Source organism: Hipposideros armiger, unplaced genomic scaffold (genome assembly GCF_001890085.2).
Source record: "Hipposideros armiger isolate ML-2016 unplaced genomic scaffold, ASM189008v1 scaffold_672, whole genome shotgun sequence".
Classification (NCBI taxonomy): Eukaryota; Metazoa; Chordata; class Mammalia; order Chiroptera; family Hipposideridae; genus Hipposideros; species Hipposideros armiger.
The window spans coordinates 364,695-387,435 of NW_017732022.1; the positions used below are offsets into that span (position 1 = coordinate 364,695).

Here is a 22,741-nt window from a genome sequence, read left to right on the forward strand (position 1 = left end):
TCTTTCTTTTCATTGGAGTGTTTAATCCATTTACACTTAAAATAATTACTGGTAGGAAGGCAAGTACTTTTGCCATTTTGTTATTTTTATGTATGTCATAGCTTATTTTATCCATCATTTCCTCCACTATTGCCTTTTTGTGGAGATATATTTTGATTCCCTTTTCATTTCCTTTTTGCATATCCTGTAGATATTTTCTTTGTTGTTATCACATGGATTACTTATAATATCCTAAAGTTATGACAGTCTATCTTAAATTGATACCAACTTGACTTCAATACAAAAACTCTACTCCTTTATAGATTAATCTGCTTTGTGTTATCGATGTCCCAAGTTATGTCTTTATATATTCTATACCAATCAGCATAGATTTATATTTTTTACACATTTGTCTTTTATATTCTACAGAAAATAAAAAGTGGAGTTATGAACCAAAATTATTATACTAGTTTTTATATTTGTCCATGTATTTACCTACTAGAGAACTTCATATTTCATATGATTTGAGTTACTGTTTAGCATCCTTTAGTTTCAATTTGAAGAACTTCTGGCATTTCTCTTAGGTCATGTCTAATGGTAATGAATTTCGTCAGTTTTTTTTTTTTGTTCTACAGTGTCTTGATTTCTCTCTCATTTTTGAAGGGTATTTTTGTTGCTTATGGAGTTCTCATTTGATAGTTTTCCTTCATTCAGTCCTTTAAATATATCATTCACTGCCTTCCAGCCTGGAATGTTTCTTCTGAAGATTTTACCGATAATTTTATGGGAATCTCTTATACATGACATGTCATCTCTCTTGCTGCTTTGTCTTTGTCTTTTGATAGTTTGATTATGTCTCTGTGTTGTCTCTGTGTAGTTACACTACTTAGGATTCATTGAGTTTGGTGCATTTGTATAGTCATAGTTATTTTTCCAAATTGGGGGAGGGGGCTGGCTGAGTGGTGCGATGGTTAAGAACTGGCTTGGGACGCCAGAGGGCCCCAGTTCGGATCCCACATATGAGGGCCAATGACACTGCCCTCCACAACTGGACTGAGGAACAAAAGGACAGCAACTTGTCTGTTCCCCTTCCCCCAATTCCCCAGCACTGTTCCTGTCCTCCCAGTTCCCCCCCCCCAAAAAAAATCTTAAAAAAAACAAACAAAAACAAATTGGGGGAGGTTTTAGCCATTATTTCCTCAAATAATCTTGCCTCATTCTCTCTTTTTCCAGAATTCCAAAGACGTATATATTGGTCCACTGAAGGTGTCCCTAAGTCCCTCAGGCTCTGTTCACCTTTTTATCAGTCCTTTTTTTCTTTTTTCTTTTTTCCTTTTTGCTTCTCAGATGCAATAACGTCAAATGACTTGTGTTCAACTTCACTAATTCTTTCTTCTGCTTGATTGAGCATTCTTTTGAAACTTCTCTTGAGCCTTCTCTTGATTAAGTCATGTAGTGAATTTTTCAATTCAGCTATTTTATTTTTCAGCATTAGAATTTCTGTCCGGTTCTTTTAAATAATTTATATCTCTATTTTTATTTTCATTTTGTTCATATACTTTTCCTCTGATTTCCTTTAGTTTTTTTGTGTTCTCCTATAGCTTTTGAACATATTAAAGACAGTTGTTTTAAAGTGTTTATCCTTTTGGTGTGCTTCTTTATGGACACTTTCTAGAGATTTATTTGGTTTCTTTAAATGGGTCCTATTTCCATATTTCTCTATGTGCATTGTGATCTTTTGTAAAAAATAGACATTTGAAGAAACAGCTACTTCTCCCAGTTTTTGGAAATCGGTGTGGAAGCCCGTCACTAATTAGCAGGACCCTGAACCTTGGGAACAACCTGAATTAGAGCTTTAAAGTCTTTTGTTGTTTTGGGCCTATTTTGTACTTTTCTTTGTCTTCTTCTGTTTTCCTGATCTATTTTAAATGTTTTCTTGATCTATTTTAAATGTTTAAATTCTCATCATGTTTCTTCTCAGGGCCTAAGGTGTTTGTGCATCTTTAGTCCCCTATCGACTGCCTTCTGTGGTTTCCAGGCTTAAATCCAAACTATAGAACTGCTCCCAATCTGAGCTTTTATTCAGGTGAGACAGAAAATATTTCCTCAGACAGTCCACAGATAGGCTAGAATATTGCAGACAAGTTATAGTCTATTCCTTCCATTCCATAAGGAGGAACTGGGAATTAGGCTGTTTCTACCCACTGTGCCACATCATGTTGCAGAGGGGATTGGGAAAGGGCAAGTAAAAATCTGTGAAATTTCCTACCATTTTGAATATGGCTTCTCCTTGACTGACCATTCACTTGGTTGCTGCTGACATTTGACTGAAGTTTTCTGTTCTGTCATTTTCTCTAAATTGAATTTTATTTTGTATTATCTGTGCCCTTCTCTTTATCATTAATATAAATTATAGAGAGGTGCTTGCATTAGTAATTATGTATGTATAAATAACCACTACACAGGAAGAAGATGCAATAATGGTCCAGAACTAGATGTCCCAAAATAGAGTGTCAAAAAGAAACAATTCCATTATGCTATATGGGAAAAAAGTGCAACCATTTCTCTTCATACCCATTGCTTCTCCCACAATAGAAAATGCTGCCTCTTCAAGGTTATGCATATTCATATAAGCTTAAGAACAATTCTAGATAAGTTTAAACTATTCTAGACTTGTATTGTAGTTATTAATCAGATTTCAATTCTACAGTGTACTTTGCTCTCTCTGTCCTCTATAAATGTCACACAGTCCAGACTCTGCTGCTGTAGCCATCATAACTTGGGTTGTCTTCTTCTCATGTAAATGCTGCTTTTACTTATAGTCCCACATCACATTCCATTGCATTCTAAAGTTTATCTCTGGGTACACCAACTTACACTACTCCTTCTCTCCTTTGGATTATTCTTACAGACAGTTACACTATTGGGACATTTAGTTACTTAAGAGATTTGAGCAAGAACCCTTTGTGCAGGTGGTACAGATACTATTATGACCCAATGCTTATTTTCCACATAAAAAACTAGCAAATTCTTGATCTAAGACACAGTTGTACTAAAGGATGCAGAGGGCAGAAAAGTAAAAATGGGAGGATCAAGTAAATGGGAAGCTTTAGGAAGTGCCCACAGCGGGGAGCTTTGGAAAGGAAGAATAAGGAGTGAAGGAAGGTTTAGCACTGAATGCTTGCCCAATCAGAGTTTTACCATGGACGCCATTCTTCCCATAAGCAATACTTTCATCTCAAATTTCTACTTTTATATTATTTTAACTTTATGTACCTGGCAGATGAAATCAGATCTTCTTGGTTGTATGAAGATGAACTCATAATTCTGTGTATGAAGTAATGTGTTGGTTCAGTAATAGGATTTATTTCTTCTTTCTGGAAAAATGAAAAGCAGGTATTACATAAGGTAGAGTTTGATGTGTACTTTATCACCTTCTTGGCATATTTTGTACTCTACAATATAATGAAAAAAAGTTTTAGAGATTACTTAAAAGATGGATAAACCCTATAATTCTAATTAAAATGTCTTTCCAATATAATTCTTTGGAAGTGGCTCAATGAAGATGATCTGTATAATAATATTGGAGTTTGAATAGATTTGAAAGATAAACCTATCACAATGAAGAATGTAGTTTTCCATTTCTGCACTTGACTGATATTTTTAATCGTATCTTACTGAGTTCAAAAATAAAAAAGAACAGATATAATTCTGGCCAATTCCGAAGCTTGTTAGGTCAATCATCGTAACTTATAGTGTGATCTATTTGTTGGGAAGTCATGTGCAATTTCATGGCCATACTTTATATGAGAATACTTTTATTTTGATGTCTGTTAGAATCTCAGAAAAAAGGCTATTGATAATGTAATTCTATAACATTTCTTTTTCCATTTATTATTATTAGATAAGTTTCAGGTATACAACATTATAATTCGACATCTGTGTACACTAAAATGTGATCACCTTCGAAAGTCTATTAACTATCCATCACCATATAATTGACCCCCTGCCTCCCTTTTACCCAGACCCCTCTCCTATCCCCTTTCCCTCTGGTAACCACTGATCTGTTCTCTGTATCTAGGAGTTGGGTTTTGTTATGTTTTATTTTTCCACTTATTTTTTTTTATTTCTACATAGGAGGGAAATTACATGGTATTTGTCTTTCTCTTTCTGACTTATTTCATTTAGCATTACACCCTTAAGGTCCATCCATTTTGTCACAAATGGTAAGATTTAAGTAATTTTTTATGGCTGAGTAGTATTCCATTTATATATAATCACAACTTCTTTGTCCATTCATTCATTGATAGATGCTTAGGTTACTTCTATATCTTAACTATTATAAATAATGCCAAATGAATATAGGGATGCATATGAGTATATCTTTTTGAATTAATGTTTTCATATTCTTCAGATAAATACCCAGAAGTGGAATAGCTGATCATATGGTAGTTCTGTTCTTAATAATTTGAGAAACCATACTGTTTTTCACAGTGGCAGCACTAAGTTACAGTCCCGCCAACAGGTACAAGGGTTCCCTTTTTTCCACATCCTCCCCAACACTTATTTTCTGTTTTTTGATAATAGCCATTCTAACAGGTATGTGGTATTGATTTGCATTTCTCTAATAATTAGTGATTGCAACATCTTTTCTTGTGCTTGTTGGCCATCTGTACATCTTCTTTGGGAAAATATTTATTCCAATCCTCAGTTCATTTTTTAAATTGAGTTGTATGTTTTTGTTGTTGAGTTATATGGGTTCTTTATATATTTTTGGATATTAAACCCTCATCGAATGTATGATTCGCACATATCTTCTTCCATTCAATAGGTTGTCTTTTTGTTTTAATGATGGCTTCCTTCACTGTGAAGAAGCTTTCTAGTTTGATATAGTGCTATTTGTTTACTTTTGCTTTTAGTTTTATTTTGTTTCCCTTGTGTTTGGAGTCAGATACACAAAAATATCAAGACCAATATCAAGGAGCTTGCTGCCTGTTTTCTTCTAGAAATTTTGTTTCAGGTTTTGCATTCAAGTCTAATCTGTTTTGTGTTAATTTTGTGTACAGTAAAAGGTAGTTGCCTAGTTTCATTCTTTTGCATATGGCTGCTCAGTTTTCCCATCACCTTTTACTGAAGAGACTGTCCTTTCCCCATTATAGATCTTGGCCCCTTTGTCACAAATTTATTGCCCACACATGTGTGGGTTTATTTCTGTGCTCTCAATTCTGTCCCATTGGTTTGTACATCTGTTTCTGTGCCAATACAATACTCTTTCAATTACTACAGCTTTGTAGTGTAGCTTAAAAGCAGGGAACATGATACCTCTAGCTTTGTTCTTTCTCAAGATTGCTTTGGCTATTTGGATCTTCTGTGGCTCCATACAAATTTTAAAGTAACTTGTTATAGTTTTGTGAAATATGCCATTGGAATTTTGGTAAGGATTGCACTGAATCCATAGATTATTTTGGGCAGCATTGACATTTAACAACATGAATTCTTCCAATTCACGAGCACAGAATATTGTTCCATTTTTTTGTCTTTAATTTATTTCAATAGTGTCTTACAGTTTTCATTGTATAGGTCTTTCACCTCCTTAGTTAAATTTATTCTTAGAATATTTTATACTTTTGGATACATGGGATTACTTTCTTCATTTCTCTGATAGTTGTTATTAGTGCATAGAAATTCCACAGATTTTTATATATTGTATTTTTTTAATTCTGTGACTTTACTGAATTCATTTATTCTAACAGATTTTTGTGTTTTTTTGTTTGTTTTTGCTGGAGTCTTTAATGTTTTTTATATATAGTATCATATCAACTGCAAATAGCGACAGTTTTACATCTTCCTTTCTCATTTGGGTGCATTTTATTTTTTTTTATTGCCTAATTGCAATGGCTAGGACTTCCAATAAATACTATGTTGAATAAATGTGAGGACAGTGGGCATCCTTGTCTTATTCCTGATCTTAGAGGAAAAGTTTTCAGCTTGACACTGTTGTATTTGCTGTAGGATTGTCATGTATGGCCTTTATTTTATTCCCTGTATACCCATTTTGTTGAGAATTTTTATCATATATGGATGTTGAGCTATTGCAAATGCTTTTTCTGCATCAATTGAATGAGCATATTAGCTTTAGATTACCCTTCACTATGTTAATGCAGTGTATCATGTTGATTGATTTGTGGATGTTGAACCTTCCTTGCATCACTGAAATAAATCCCATTTGATTGTTTTGTATAATCCTATCAAAATATTGTTGAATTTAGCTTGCTAATATTTTGTTGAAGATTTTTATATCTACATTTATCCAGGATATTGCCCTGTGACTTACTTTTTTATGGTGTATTTTCTCTATTTAGTATCAGGGTGATTCTGATCTTGTAAAATGTGTTTGGAAGTATTTCTTGCTCTTCAGTTCTTTTGGGAAGATTTTGAAAAGGATACCTATTAATTAGTTTTTGAATTTTTGGAAGCATTCACCAGAGAGGCCGTCTGGCACTGGACTTTATTTCTTGGGAGGTTTTGATTACTGATTCAAATATTTTACTAATAATTCATCTATTCAGGTTTTCTGTTTTTTCATGATTTAGTGTTAGAAGATTGTATGTTTCTAGGTTTTTATACATTTCTTCCAAGCTGTTCAATTTGTTGGTGTTTGTTTGTAGTAGTCTCTTGAAATGCTTTTTAGTTCCGTGGTATCAGTTGTAACTTCTCTTTCATTTCTGATTTTATTTGAGCCCTCTTTTTTTCTTGGTTAGTCTAGCTAAGGTTTGTCAATTTTATCTTTTCAAAGTATAAGCTCTTAGTTTCATTGGTCTTTTCTATTTATTGCCTTTTTAGTTTTTATTTCATTTATTTCTGCTCTGATCTTTATCATTTCCTTCCTTCTACTAACTTCTGAATTCATTTTTTTTTCTAGTTAATATAGGTATAAAGTTAGATTGAAATTTTTTTCACAGGTAGGCCTGTGTTGCTATGAACTTCCTTCTTGGTACTGCTTTTGATGCATCCCATAAATTTTGTTATGTTATTTCTGTTTTCCTTTATTTCAAAGTATTTTTTTTTAATTTACCCTTTGATTTTCTTGGTGATTCATTGGTTGTTCAGTAGCATATTGTTTAATTGTCATGTTTTTGTGGTTTTTCCAGTTTTTTCTTGTAATTCATTTCTAGTTCCACACCATTGTGGTCAGAAAAGATGCTTGATATTTCAACCTTCTTGAATTTACTGAGGTTTGTTTTGTGGCCTAATGTGATCTGTCCTAGAGAATGTTCCTTGTGCACTTGGGGAAAATGTGTATTTCGTTGCTTTTAGATTAATCATTCCTTCCTTCCTCCCTTCCTTCCTCCCTCCCTCCCTCCCTCCCTCCCTCCCTCCCTTCCTTCCTTCCTTCCTTCCTTCCTTCCTTCCTTCCTTCCTTCTTGCCTGCCTTTCTTCCTTCCTGCCTTCCTGTCTTCCTTTCTTGTTCACCCGGTCTGTGTCATTTAATACTGATATTCCCTTATTGATTTTCTCTCTCAAAGGTCTATTCATTGATGTAAGTGGGTTGTTAAAGTCCTCTACTATTATTGTACTACTCCTTTTAGGTCCATTAATATATGTTTTACATATTTTGGTGTTTCTATGTTGAGTGCAAATATATTTATAAGTGTTATAGTCTCTTGCTTGGTTGACCTCTTTATTATTATGTATTGCCCTTCTTTGTCTTTTATACAACCTTTATTTTAATGGGTTTTTTTTTGTCTGATATGAGTATAGCTATACAGCTTTTTGTTTTGTTTCCATTGACATGAAATAATTTTTTTCCACCCTTTACATTCAGTCTGTGTCCTTACTTCTGAAGCGAATCTCTAGTTGGCTGCCTAATGGGTCTTGTTTTTTAGCTATTCAGGTACTGTCTTTTGATTGGTGGATTTAGTCCATTTACATTGAAAGTAGTTATTGATATGTATTTATTGCCATGTTGTAACTTGTTCCCTGGCTGTTTTTTTGTTGTTGTTGTTACTCTGTTCCTTCTTCTCTTTCTTTCCCTGTGATCTGATAGCTTTATTAGTGTTATGCTTAGATTTCTTTCTCATTTTCTTTTGTCTAGTTTTTTTTTCTTCCCTTTGTGGTTACTATGAGGTTCACATATAATATCCTAAGTATATAACAATCTATTTTAAGTTGTTAGCAACTTGAATTCCAGAGCTTTACATTTTTATTCCCTGCATATTTTTTTTTATTTTTAATGACACATTCACATTTTAAATATATGCTTCTCTTAACTAATTATTATTTTAGTTAATTTTACTGTTTTTTAACCTTCATACTTGTTTTATAGATGATTGCTCCTCTACCTTTACTATAGATTTCTGTTTTCCAGTGAGATTTTTACTTTCAATTGTTTTCTTATTATTAATTAGTGCATTTTCTTTTCAGTTTAGAAAAAATCCTCTTCAACATTTTTTGTAAGGCCGGTTGAGTGATGATGAACTTTAGTTTTTGCTTATCTGGAAAACTGTTGATTGCTCCTTCAATTCTGAATGATAACCTTAGCAGATAGAAAATTCTTGGTTGGAATTTTTTTCTTTTTAGAACTGGAAATATGTCATGATACTACCTTCTGCTCTGTAAAATTTCTGCTAAACATTCTGCTATCCTTGTGGGGTTTCCCTTGTGTGTAATAAGTTGTTTTTCTCTTGCTGCTTTTGAGATTTTCTTTTTATCTTTGTTTATCATTTTAATTATAGTGTGTCTTCATATATTTCTCTTTGGAGTCATCTTATTTGGAACTCTCTGGGCTTCCTAGACCTGGATATCTATTTTTGTTCCTAGATTAGGGGAGTTTTCAGCCATTATTTCTTCAAATAATTTTTATTTTAAGCCCAGACAATCTGAATTTGTGTGTATCTTTTTATTTCCTCCTACCTTGGCCCACTTTCTGGTCACAAAAAGGCTAGAATATATTAAGTAATAGATATAAACAATTAGCTTTCATTTCTCTTACATGGTTTTTCATTGGGCTCTAAATAATAATAGCTCTCTTTCCATTATTTGCTTTCCTTCAGTTGAGTTCTGTGGCTTTTCTGTTAATTGTTTTTCTTATCCTGTAAATATTACCAGATTTAGGAGAAAACTGGAACCATTTAGTATTCTGTTCTTCCTAATTAAGTACATTTTTGGACAGGATTTCTGAAGATCTCTATTCTTTCCATAGGTATCTAGTCATTGACATGAGTTTCTCACTCACCTTATGTGGTTGCTTTTTCCCCCAAGAAGAGTCTGTTACAGGCGTGGTTGTTGAGCAGGTGGCCATGTCAAGCTCAGCAACAGCTCTTTTAACTTGTCTCTCCTTAGGTTCTTTTATATGATTTGAAGTTGCTTCTGTGCTGTCAATCTTTACACTGGATGTGGTCTGACAACATTTACTTATTGACAAAACCTTTTTCAGGCTCTTGGTGCATGTTGTCTTGGGAGAAACAACTTTGCTTTCTATTAGCTTTGTGGTTACTTTCACTTGATCTTCAAGTTGTTCTCCTAAGCTGTCTGGTACAATCTCTCCTAGAACAACTTCACCTTCCTCAAACATTAGTCCCTCATTTATGTTACTTTCTGCATCTTCTTCAATATCATGAGCCACTAATCGGATGATGAGGTCTTTTTTGCTCTGAACATCTTTTAAAAGCTCCACCTTCATGATATCAGGCTTTCTTACATTCTGAAATGAATTTCTGCAAACCACCTGGAATTGAAGGTATGATGAATATTAAAAACAAATGCCTCAATCACTTTTCCTATGGTTATTATATCTATGTTAATATGATTTGTATTTTTATGTAGTATAACCTTCATATGCTATTTACTTGTATATTAGCAATATTTTAAGAAGAAAAAGAAACAAATGAAAATTATGAGATACCAAATATTTCTTATAACTTTCATTTGTTCCTTTTTCTTAAAATATTTGTAACATACAAGTAAATAACATACAAAGGTAATATCATCCCAATAAACTTTAATTAAAAAAATTTTTGGTGTCTATCATTTCTTTTACACTCACTTTACATAGTAATACACCATAACTTACTTCAAAGCATAGATGGTCTAACATGGGTCTTTTCTTAAACTTTATATTTTGTTGCATCATAATTTACTTTTTTCCCCATTTACTTCTAAAGTTTTGTGACAGAAGTAGACAAAATAATCTATTTTTTTCTAAAATTCTAGATAATGAATCATAAAGAGACCTAATTTTTGTCAATAAAAAATCAAAGTGTCATCTAATCTTGATTTTTAATGGATGAATAACCAAAATTGTGAAGTCTTTGACTCTTTAATCACTATCCTTCCACTCCTGATCCTTTGGACATAGTTTTCAAAAAAAAATCTTCAAAACATAAATCTTCATTTTTTTCCCCTCACATCCCTAATCAAATCCCACTTTCCATTTTCAATGTCTAAAGGCAGATCAAAGACAACTATAATTAAATAATAGAATTTCCCCACTTTTGTAGTTTTTGATGATGCCACAGGACCTCCAAATTAACTTGATTTAATAATCATAGACCTCAACATGCCTTTTAAACATCGTAAGCCAGGTTCCAGATAATGGTGCCCTAATAGAATATCTTCTGTGAAAACAAAATATAGACACTGCCTCTTTAAAACATTAAAGCACAATCAGTTTTGATTTTCTTTGTTAGTGGAGAGAACCCATGGTTTAGAAAATCCAGTCATTCTGTATGGCTTTGAAATTTTTTACTATATATGGTTTTAATAGTGTATATGCCTAGTGTGTTGGGAATTTATGGTACCTCAAATGAAAAATAAAGCCCTGAGGTGGAGTAAACAAGTATCTGGTTTCTCTGATCTAACTTACTGTTTTATTTGTTTCTTCTCTGCCCCTGTGCTGGAGAAAGACAGCATTAGTACCCAATTTGGTACAAAGCACATGTCTTAACAGAGTTTTTTCTCTGTGTCTGCTTCTTTGTTTTTGTTTGTTTGTTTGTTTTAGTATGGCTTTTCTTCCTCTTCAGAGGACAGAGGTAATTGTTTGGTTTAAATATTATCTTTTTTTTAATCTAAAATGACTTAAGCAAAGAGAGTTGGTAACTAACAGTAAGATTTGTGACAGAGAATTCTACAGATAATTAAAAACTGATTTTAAGTAATGTTTTTCTATAGTCTGTTCACAGAAATTTTATTCCCAGGGGATTACTTATATATGAAGACTACCAAGCAATGTATTAATGCAATGATGAGAATGCATATGAAAGAGGAAATTTTTGAGCTGGAAAAGACTGTCACAATTTTAGACAAAGGAGATGAAATTATGCCTCATCCCATTATAATCCCAGTATTTGGGTATGAAAGCATAAAGCACTCATTAACATATTTACCAGCCCTGAGGCTTAGTTCAGTGGGCTGTAGGACAGTGATTGAGAAAATTCACTTCTAATTTATGCTCTCAGGAGAATGGTCCTATTTTTCTCATTGTCCAGGACACAGATAATATAACCCTACACACACTTAGTCCTCTGAGTGAACACCATTGGTACAAGAGGCTTTGATAAAAGTCAAAATGTGTAGTGGATCAGTGTAACTTCATTGTCCAGACAATTCTTTTGTCCTTAGTGGTGTAGTTTCCTTATAACAAGGACATCATTTTGGCATTTTAAAGTCCCATTTATTATAATATATTTGGGGCCTGCGAGCTGCAGGGCAGAGCTAGGTCTATAGTAAGAGGAAATGGGTTCATAAAAATGGCATTATTAGGGCTGCTGGATCTAGACCAAAATAGAAGAGGAAAGAAACTGGGTACTTCTTGAGATTATAGAATAAATTGAGAAAGGCTAATATAAAGTGAAATGATAAGAAATAAGGGTTTGTAGTCTGATGTCTCTTGATAAATGTTGCTAAAGTAAAAAGAGGACTACTGGTGTGTAGCTTTAAGTTTGTGAAATTAAAGCTACTTTAAATAATTTTTGAAACTTCATATATCCTGATATTCTAATTGGACCTTTAGATATTCACAACAAAGAACTACAGGAACTGTACGAAATGGTGTTTCTACTGAATTTTCAAATGAAGATTATAATTTCAGTCAGCTTTATTTTACTGTTAAAGCTGTGTCCCTGTATTCCCATTCTACTAACAAAAAGCCAGTTTAAACTGATTGTCTTGGGAACACTAGCCTGAGACCTTTAGAGTGAGCCACAGCGCTAACAAGGCAAGTCCCAGTAAACCATATGACTATATTTGCTGAACCATGCAATTCTCCTATTGGGCTGGGCAATAGCAACAACAAATTCATTCCAAAATACCTATTTGAAGAAGGGAATCACAGAACAACTATGTCTCATGATTCAACTGATCTTCTGCCATCGCTTTTGCACTTACCTCTAAGGGTTTTACGTCCAGTCGTCCCATTGTATTCAATGAAGTACGTCTTTCTTTGTTCACCTTTCCTGCATTAGATATGTCTAATGAGGGGTAACTTTCCCCATTTATTGATGCTCTTCTCACTTCTGCAATGCTGTGTCCAGTTTTTCTTAAACACTCCATCTTAAGTTCCTCAAGTGTTTGAGTTTTTATAGAAATCACTGCTAAATGTTCGGAAATAATGTCTGGGTCCACTTTGATTGGTTTATTCCCAACATGTGGAACTATTTTAATTGGCATTTCTCCAATTGAATCTTGATCTAATTCTTCTTTCTCTGTATCAGGGATCATTTCAACAGCATGCTCTTGTGCCTTTTGAACAATTCTATCAATATCTAGATCTCCAAAGAGATTGGCATTTGAATTCTTTGAGCCACCTGTGTCTAATGAAACATCTGAAACTCCATTAATAATTAAACTAGCCACTTTTTTAGGGAAGACTCTGTTTGTACCTTTTATATCATAGTAAAGGTCTTCATGGGTTCCTGATTGTTGCAGAACATTACTATAAACAGAGTCAATAATCTGAGAAATCATCTCTATACTTTCTGAATTTAAAAGCTGCTCTTCAGAATCAGTCGTAACAAGACTAATATTACTTTTGGAAATTTCAGCTGTCACAGATTTTGTCAGTTGAGATGCGATTTTATTTAACTCAGGTTTTGATAAGTTTTTTGCATCTTTGCTTGAGGCACTTGGCAACTGTATTAGTTTAGCCAAGAACAAGGCCAATGCTTCCTCCAAAAACGTGGCATCTAACATAGAACCTTTTTTGGATGAAGACTTTTCCTGGGACTTAAATTCATTAACAATTTTGATCACTTTTTCCATAATTTGGACAGCTTCCAGAGATAATTCTGAACTTGATACTTCTTCCTCTACTTGAGGTTGAAATTCAGAATTGGAAATTTCCTTCACCATTAAAAAACCTATTATATCAGAGAGGACATTACTCTTACCCATTAAATCTTTGAATATAGAAGTATGAGAGCCAGAGTGCTTTAAAACACTGGTGTAAACAGAATTAACTACGTTTTCAATGCTTTCCCTATCAGCTAAAGATACAGCAGGCAATTTTTTGGCTGGCGGTATCAGTTTAATTTCATTTTTGGAGATAAATTCTTGTATTGAGTTTAATATTTTTGAGGTAATGTTTTGCATTTCAGTTTCTAGATACTTGGCTCTTTCTTTACCCACTTTTGGAAACACAGATAAAAGCTTTGATAAAAATTTTATGGCAATTTCTTCTATTATGTTATAAGGCAGTAAATGAGCATGTGATGGTTGTGGCTGGGGAGCATCGGTAGTTTGGATAACATCTTTAAGAATATTTTCAACAGCACTGTCAACTTCTGCACACTGACGTGGAGTTAGCTCTCCAGAAAAATAGTTCTGCAGCTGATTGCCAGTCACCTCTCGTAGAACTAAATCTGCTATGGTTTCTGAAAGAATTACACATCCACTGGCTACACAATTTTGTATAACCTCTTGTGATCCAAACTGTGAAAAGAGACTAATGTAAATAGAATGAGCCACTAATTGAATAATTTCATCATCATTGGGATGTAAGGATTCCACATACTGAATAAGCAAATCTTTATCTTTGGAGATCTCTGTTGTGACTGTACTTAATAACTTCATTTGAAGGAAATCCAGTTCTGTGAGCCAATCACCTTCTGCTGTTTCTGCTTTGGTTTTGGATCCTGTTGAGAAAATTTTGGATAAAAGAGCAGAAATCACATTCTCTAAAAACTCATGAGGCAGCATAATAGTATATGGTGATGATGTCTGACATTCTTTGTTGGCTATTTGAGCCACATTTTGGACCTTTATAACAACATCCTTAGTTTCCAGAGGCAAACATGCTGAAGCTGGAACCTCATCACAAAATATCAAATTAAGCTGATGTTGAAAAATTTCATTTATCACTGCAGTAGTTAGTCTTTTTGCTAAATTTTCCCCATTACTCTTTATGTTCTTACAAATGGAGTCTTGAGATCTATATTCCTTCAAAATGTTGCATACAGAAGAGTGAACAACTTTGTTAACCAATGTTTTATCGATTGCTGGTATTTTATCAAAGAAAGGCATCTTATTTAGAGAGGGTTTTTTAGTTACTTTATGCATATGTGGCATTTTATCCACAGTTATTTTCTTAATGCTAGATGATGCTTCATCTGTAGTTGATTCTTTATGCCTGGGAGGTACTTCAGGAGCTGATGACACTTTATCTACAGGTGGAAAAAAATGATTTTCCTTATCTGGCCTAAATACCTTAATTTGAGCCTTCGAAAACTCCTTTAACAGTGAATCAATAAGCTTCATAGCTGTGTCATAGAGTTCAGCTTGATTTTCCCCATCACTTACATTTCTGTATCTATCACATGTTTGTGTTTCTGGTGAGGTAGAAAAAATTAACTTGTTAACCATTTCAGTGACAACATCTTCTAAAAATTGAGCAGGAAAAATTCCAGGTTCACTTTTTCGTGGGTACTGAGGATCATCTGACTTAGTAGGTTCATTTTTAATCCCCTTAACTTTCACTTTCTCTGCCTGTTTTTCCTCTCTTCCTCTCTGTTGCTTCCTCTTATTCTCTCTCTCCCTCTCTCTTTCTTTCTCTGTCTCTTTTTCTTCTTTTTTCTCTTTGGCAGGGAGATTTTTGTTAATTGAGAGGGATGGATACTGTTTTGAAACAGACTTTGCAAAATCCTTGCCAACTTCTTGAATTACATGAAATGCAGTATCACTTGGGGGACTTGGGAGATCTGAATAATCTGCTGATTCTGGAGAATAACCTACTTCTAAGATATTGTCATAAATATTTTCAGTGACATTTTGAACATCTTCATAATCTGAGTATTGTTTATTTATATCTATTAGAGGCAGAACATCTTCTCTCTCCTTAGTGTTTGGCTTTTGGGTTACTCTTTTCTCAGTTTTCTCTGTTGTGGTCCCTGTATTTCTCACTTTGGATGTCAAAGGAGATATTTGAATGAGATTGTCTTCTATTTTAAATGCAACTTTTCTTGTTTTGTCAATCTTCTCATTGTTTACTTCAAAATGTGGTCCAGGTACTTCTTCTTCATATTCTGCATCATCAGTAGCTACTGGAATTTGTGTGTGTATCTCATTACCTTGCCTCGCTTCTTCTTTTGAAGCTGATTTGCTTTTCTTCTCAATTTCATTATTTTTAAGTGTTACCCTCAAACCTGGCTTCTGAGTATTTTTACTTTTCACACTAGAAGTTGGAGAAGTAACTTTTGATACATTGTCATTATAGGTTTGAATTGTATTTCCCATTTTATTTTCATTCTCTTTCTTTTTATTTGCCATACCTGCAGCTGACCCTGGTAACAGGTTAACTGTGTCGTATCTCATAATTCCAGTCATAGAAGTAACTTCCAGATCTTGGACTTCACCCTTTTTAATTGATGTCTCCTCAGTTTGGAAACTTTTCTTTCTGTTGATTTTACTTCTATCTATTTCCAAAGTGCCCAACAAATTTTTCTGGTCTAAGGTTAGAGAAGTGTGTTTATATGATTGTTCTGGTAAAGTAAGTTGGTTTCCTTTTAAGCATCTGTTTATCCCTGTAGAGGTTTTCTGTGGTAGGTGTTGAACCCTTTGGGTGATGTTATCTGGATTTAGAAATGAAAAGATTGTGGAAGACCAGTCTCCTGAAAAAAGTGGTTGAATCTTGAAAGCAGACATTGCCTTCTGGGCTAAAGCAGCAATCATTTCTATTACAATATTACTTTTTTCATCCTTCTGAATTTCATTAGACTTGTACTTCGCTATGAACTGATCGTACACAAAATTGGATATCTTATCAACTGTCTCTTTATCAACTGCTGGAAAAGAAAACATTCCTTCAGCATTTGGTAGAACTTTAATTTCATTTTTCTTAAATTCTCTTATCAGAGAGTTTGCGAATTTTATAGCCAAGTCCACAACATCTGTCTCTGGCATTTCTTTTTTCTTAGAATCTTCAGTAATATTTGGAAAAGAAGAAAATTTGTGAACAAGGTCAATGATTACATCTTCCAAAAATGTAGCTGAATATAGAGAAGCCTGTGTCTTTTCTTTACCAGATTTAGTAGGTATAGACACATGGTCATAATCCTTGGAAGATGATTCTTCACCATGTAAAAATGGCTGCAGATGATAATCCATGACTTCCTTCATGATGAAACCAGCTATTTTACTGAGGAATGAGCCTCCTTTTCTGTCTGCATCCTTTTGCACTTCAGCTTGAAATTCAGGTTTTTTCGAAATATTATTACATATAGAGTCAACCAATTTTTCAGTCACTTCTAATTGCATACTTTCTGCATTCTCCTCTGCCGTGGCAAGGCGGATTTCATGTTCATAAATTTCTTTAATAATTTCATCAGTTAGTTTTGAAACTGCATCCATAAACTCATACTCTGGTAAAGCCTCTTCCTCTTTAAGTTCACTTTCGGTGTCAGTTGAAGGGAAGATATGCACTAGAAGCTTGTAAATCATATCTTCTAAAAGTGAGCGAGGCAGCACAGTAATACATGATGGCAAGGTGTGACTATCTTTCATGAGGACATTGAGCACATTTCTGATGATCTTATCAGCTTGAGGGAATGAATAGGAAGAAGGCACTAATTCTCCTAAAACTAACAATTGTACCTGATAGTCATATATTTCTTCTAATAGCAAATGATATATTCTCCTTCCAAAACAAACTGTGTCACTTTGTATAGCCCTATACACTTGAACCAGAGATTTATGTTCATCTAATATTTTTTCATAAATTAGGTTGACCATTTTTTGAACCATTTCTTTATACTCTTCTGAAACACACACATCATAATCAATGTAATCTGCAACTAATATCTCTGATGTGGTGAACTCCAGAACAATTGATTTTACTAATGCTGTAACAATGCCAGTAATTTTGGCTTTTACTGTATCTGAGTTTTCAGCAGCTAAGACATTATGTGAGAATGCATAAAGGAGTTTACATAAAAGCTCAGAAATTACTTCCTCCAAAAAGACTGCCGAGTTTACAATAAAAGACAACTCTCTTTGTTTAGGATCTTTTGCTTTCTGTTTATAATTTTGATCAACTGCAGCTGAAAGGGAAGTTTTATCTCCTGATAAAAATGACTGAAGATGATGGTTAAATATTTCTTTTATTATAAAACTTGCTATTTTTGGAACAGGTATGTTACTTATACCTTTTTTATCTTTTGTAAGAGACTGGTATAGATTTGAATATGAAAGATCAGCATAAATGGAATCAACCATAGACTGGATATCTTTTTCTGAAATCATACTTTGTTTTTCATTGCCATGTTTAACAATACATATTGCGTGTTTTGAAATTATTGACATTATTTCATTTATCAGTTTTATGATTGTATTGCTTAAGTCTGATTGAGAAGTGTCTGGGCATTCTGCACTGGAGGCCAGTGGACCCATCTGAGGTATAAGCTGAGTGATGATTTTTTCCAGATGAGCATGTGATAACTTAGTAGTGTACATTGTTGATACCTGTCTTTGGAATCTTGATTTAGTAATGTTACATTGAACTCTCTTTGTCAAAACATTAGTATTTAGTTTGGAGTGTGACTTAAAAGGAAGCTTTCCTATGAGATTTGGATGAATTTGGAAATCAAAAGTTTCAGCCAAGATGATTTTAGTTATCCTTGCAGCCAATGTCTTTAAATCATTTAGAAAATCATTATTGGGCATTATTTCCATTTCATATTCTTGCAAAAAGTTTCCATACACCATGTCAATAATGTTTTTCATTATATCTCTCTCCACTGGAGGCAAACACAATTGTTCCTCAGCGTTGTCTAGAATGGTAACTTGGGCTTTTGAGAATTCCTCTGCTATCAAATGTATGAGTTTTTCAGCTTTATCGAACAGTTCATCTTCTGAATCTCTTAATGATTTTGTTTGTACAATGCCCAACACCCTGTGGAATACTTTACTTAATACCCCAGAGACCACATCTTCCAAAAAAGTTGAAGAATAAACACTGGCATAAAACCACTGACTTCTCTCATTGTCAAGATATGTGTATGAAGAAGAAGGCAATGACTTTCCATCCACAAATGGCTGAAGATGTTGTTGACAGATATGTTTAATGATAAAACCTGCTATTCTATCAATAAGAACATCATTGTTACTTGTGATATTTTGCTCAACTGATTCTTGAGATTCAGAGTTTTGTAAAATATTTTTGAATACTGAGTCAACAAGATGCTGAACATCATCCTCCGAATAAACAAATTTGGTTTCTTCTTCATCTTTTGAAAATAGAATTTCATGTTGAGAAATTTTCATCCTGATATCAGTGATTATATCTGAAGCAATTTCATTGAAATTCACTCTTGCTGTATCTTTTGGAGTTTCTCTGTTTGAAAAAAAGGTAGATGTAGAAGGAAAGATTCTAGATAATAGTACTCTGATCATGTCTTCTAAAAATGTGTATGGCATCAAGGTGTTATAAGGAGATAAACTCTGACTTGGCTTGGTAGATTTACTGATGTTATTAATAATGTCCTGAACAATATTCTCAGCTGTAGAAATAGAATAGGAAGATGAAGACAAATCCCCAGAAAACAGTGGATGAAGAAGGTAATCTGAAATAGCTGCTACAATTAAATTGGTAATATTTTCTACAAAAATTTCATTGTCTTCAGACTCTTTATCAAGCTCAGGGTCCAGCCCATGCTGTTTTAAAACATTTGTATAAACTGAGGTGACAAGTTCGTCCACAATGTCTGCATCTACAGAGGGGTATGACTGCTCTTTGTCATCCCATGGAATGTGAATTTTAGCTTTGTTAAAGTAGTTATTTATTGAGTTTACTATTTTTTGTGTCATGTTTTCCAGCTCAATTTCAGTGTTATGCTTTGAATTGAAAATCTTTGATAAAAGTCTGGCAACAATTTCCCCTACAAATGTATGAGGGTAAATACCTAAGGGTAATGGTGTCTGGAGTCTGTGTGCCTCTATGACTTCACTGAGAACCTGGTGAACCATGTTTGATATTGCATCCAATGGAGTATTTGGCCGAGGCAAACCTTCTTCACACAAAAATGGTTGAAGGTGATTTTCAATAATCTCTTGGATAATAAAACTGGCTATTCGGTCAACCATAATTGGGTTTCGGCTGACTATACTTTTCTGCATTGATATAGGAGAGTCAGATGTTTGCACAATATTACTATAAACAGAATCCACCATCTTCTGGAGGTTTTTTTCTGTACATAGATGTTGATTATCATATATAGTGAAACAAATTTTATGTTTTGAAATGGCAGATATAACCTTATTTACTATACAGGTAGACATTTCACTAAAATCTGAGCTCATAAAATACTTTTTTCCCAAAAAGCAAGCCTTACTGGGTGGAGAAATGAATTGAGATAAAAGTCTTCTGATAATATCTTCTAAAAATGAGTGTGATAACATGGTGCTATAGCCTGTTGAAGACCTGGGTTTGGAGGTGAATTCTCTCAGGTTATTTTGAAGTTTCTGCAGTATAATTTCAGCTTCAAGAGAGTAATATGAATTAGGCATGAGCTTTTTCCTGAAGGAAGATGGAAGTTGGTAGTCTAAAATCTCTAACAATATGCCATTAGTTATTCGTTGTGCTATTGACGTATTGTCAAGTGCCAGATTACCACCACAGGTCACTTTTAATTTATATGTCTGAAAAACATCATAGTAAACTGAGTCAACAATCCTACTAACAGTTTCTTTATGGACTGGTGGAAAACACAGCCTTTCTTCAGCATTCCGTAGAACGGTGACTCTTGCGTTATTAAACTCATTCACTACATTGTTGACAAATAGTGTATTCATCTCATTAAGCTGGGCTTCAGTAATGTGTTCATGTTTACCCCACAGTGAAGTAGAGAGATTAAAAAACAGCTCTGAAATGATTGCCTCCAAAAATGTGGCCGAATAAACACCTACATTCACATCACCCATATATAGCTTACGGATGGCTATTACATCCATATCCTTTGTCTTCTGCCTTTTAAGAGATGACGCAGAAGAGCAATTTACTGAACACTTCTTGCCAAATGGTGCTTGTATTTTGGAGCTAAACACATTGGGATTATTCAGGGACCCTGCCAAGTTATTACCATCATAATTCATGTATCCTAAAGAACCTTTACCTTGTCCTAATTCTGCTAATTCTGGCCTTTCTGATTTTATGAAACTGGACTGCATTTCTCTTGTCCTATACTTGAACTGCTTGTTTGCAAAAGGTGGGCTTTGGGGGAGTTGCATACCATGACATAGTTTGTCCATCAGTGATTTAACTAAGCTATGGGAAATGAAAGTAAGCATATAGTCTGATGACAATAAATCTTGATCCATTTCTGCCAGATTTTCCACAAGGTCTGACATACAATCTCTTTGAAATTGCTCACAGTCCATTGCTCCCTTACAATAATTAAATTCTTCATCTTTTGAACTTTGAAGCATTTTTAAAAGACGATATTCTTCTGCTGATATTTCATCAGAAAGAGGGCCGTTATCAAGAAAGACAGTGTTTGTGAATTTTTCCAAAAGTATTCTAATAAGTTTCTCACACACGATATTGAGCAGGAAAACTGATTTGGGGGTGAGCCCTAAGTGTACGCTATTATTTTGCTGATCATTTGAAAATGAGAAAAATGTTCTTGCTTTTTTATCAGAATCCATAGCCTCACCTGGGTGTTCATCTGGTAAAAATAAATCTAAAACAATATTGAAAACTTTATTGACTACTTCTTTGGACTCACAACTTTTTAGGCTACCAACCAGACTGTCTAACTTATATGCCAGAAAATGTAATTTATTTTTTTGAATGAGATGATCAATTTGGTGAGTAGATGATTCCAAATCTCTGCAGTCTATCTGTCTTTCCATAGCATTTGTTTTGTTGCAAATGGGCACATTATTGCTTCTCAGTATGAAAAATGGTTTATTTTTCGTATTGCTTTCAAGGTGATGAGTTATTCCTATTTCTTGTGACAGTACATGGATCACTCCTATTAAGAGATCCTGAAAGAGATTATCAAAGTCAGCAGCATCTACTCCTGGGCAGTAAATGTATTTTGTTTTTAAAGACAACATTTGTTGTGTAATATCAGGTTCTATAATGTTATCATTTAAAAGGATCTCAGTAATGATTTCAGAAATACTGAAAGCAAGTTCTCCAATAGCAATTGACTTGTTCTCACGTACTTGAGAATCAATTGAAATAATCTCGTTAAATGCTGCATTTTGGCTTTCACTTGCTTTATCCTTTCTTCTGCCATCTTTGGTGCTATCAGAAATGCTTGAAATTAAATGGCAAATGACCGACTCAGTGAGATGGTCACAAAATTGATAAAGCGAAGAATTGTTGTATATGCTTCTTAGAGGCTGTTTTGATTTGTATTTTTTCTTTGACACTGTAGAAACAATAGACACCTTCTCCTCACTGGGAACTTAAAAACAAAAAGAAAACATTACCATTTTTAACATGCATTAAGGGAAACATGAAAAATTCAATATATTGGTAACTATTTACATATGAATTTCACCTTTGGAACACCTCACTAAAGAAAAAAAATACCTAGTCAGGAAAGAAATTGGGTTTTCTCCTGACATTCATTTCTCACCTTGTAGAATCTTAATTTTAGCCAGAAAGTTGAGAAAATAACCCCGAAGCACTCAATCTCTAAGTCAAGTGCTGATAATCTCTCTTGCTTAGATGCTTAGGGGCTCTAAGAACCTGGAAATCCTGGGGCATAAAAATGATTTCCAGTTTAGTGGTACATCCTAGCATGTCTGCAGTGATCTACAGAGACAAATAATTATTTAAAAAATACTTTAAATCAAAACATTTAATGTTATACTGTGTATTACTTTTAGGAAGCTAAGGAGTTGTGAACTTGACTGAAATGAAAGTGTGCTAACACCACAAAGGTTAGGGATAGATGACAATGTCCGTAGTACTTTAACCCTGGGAGTACAGTTAGTCACCAAGTTTGTCCCAAACCAGCCAAACTTAGAACTCTATTCTTTCTTCTGTTCAACAGAATATTTACTGCAAACCATATACCTGTGCTTAGGATGGCCAACTTCTTAGAATGGTAGAGCAACACACTCTTTTTTTTCTCTAAACTCCCTCAGAACTTAATCATCTGTTATACCTCAACATATGGAATCAGGTGACTCTTTGTAGAGAGAGGAGGCTTTTGGCTGAGCTTTGACTGCTCGACAGTATTTGGCCATATTGAGATGACAGGAATGAAGTAACAATATTCCATGTGGAAGAATGAACATGGGAAATCACTGCAAGGCTCTG

At 34.0% G+C, this 22,741-nt stretch overlaps 1 protein-coding gene across 1 annotated transcript in view; it reads right to left on the minus strand.

The window, feature by feature from the left end:
* The window catches only part of FSIP2 (fibrous sheath interacting protein 2), an 82,499-nt gene that overhangs the window by 14,298 nt on the left and 45,460 nt on the right, over positions 1–22,741 (minus strand). Inside the window, exons 17-19 of the mRNA XM_019626385.1 lie at positions 12,364–21,878; positions 9,215–9,706; positions 3,256–3,356 (exon numbers count right to left, since the gene is read on the minus strand). Of these exons, the coding sequence (XP_019481930.1) occupies positions 3,256–3,356; positions 9,215–9,706; positions 12,364–21,878 (10,108 nt within the window). The remainder of the gene's footprint in view (positions 1–3,255; positions 3,357–9,214; positions 9,707–12,363; positions 21,879–22,741) is intronic.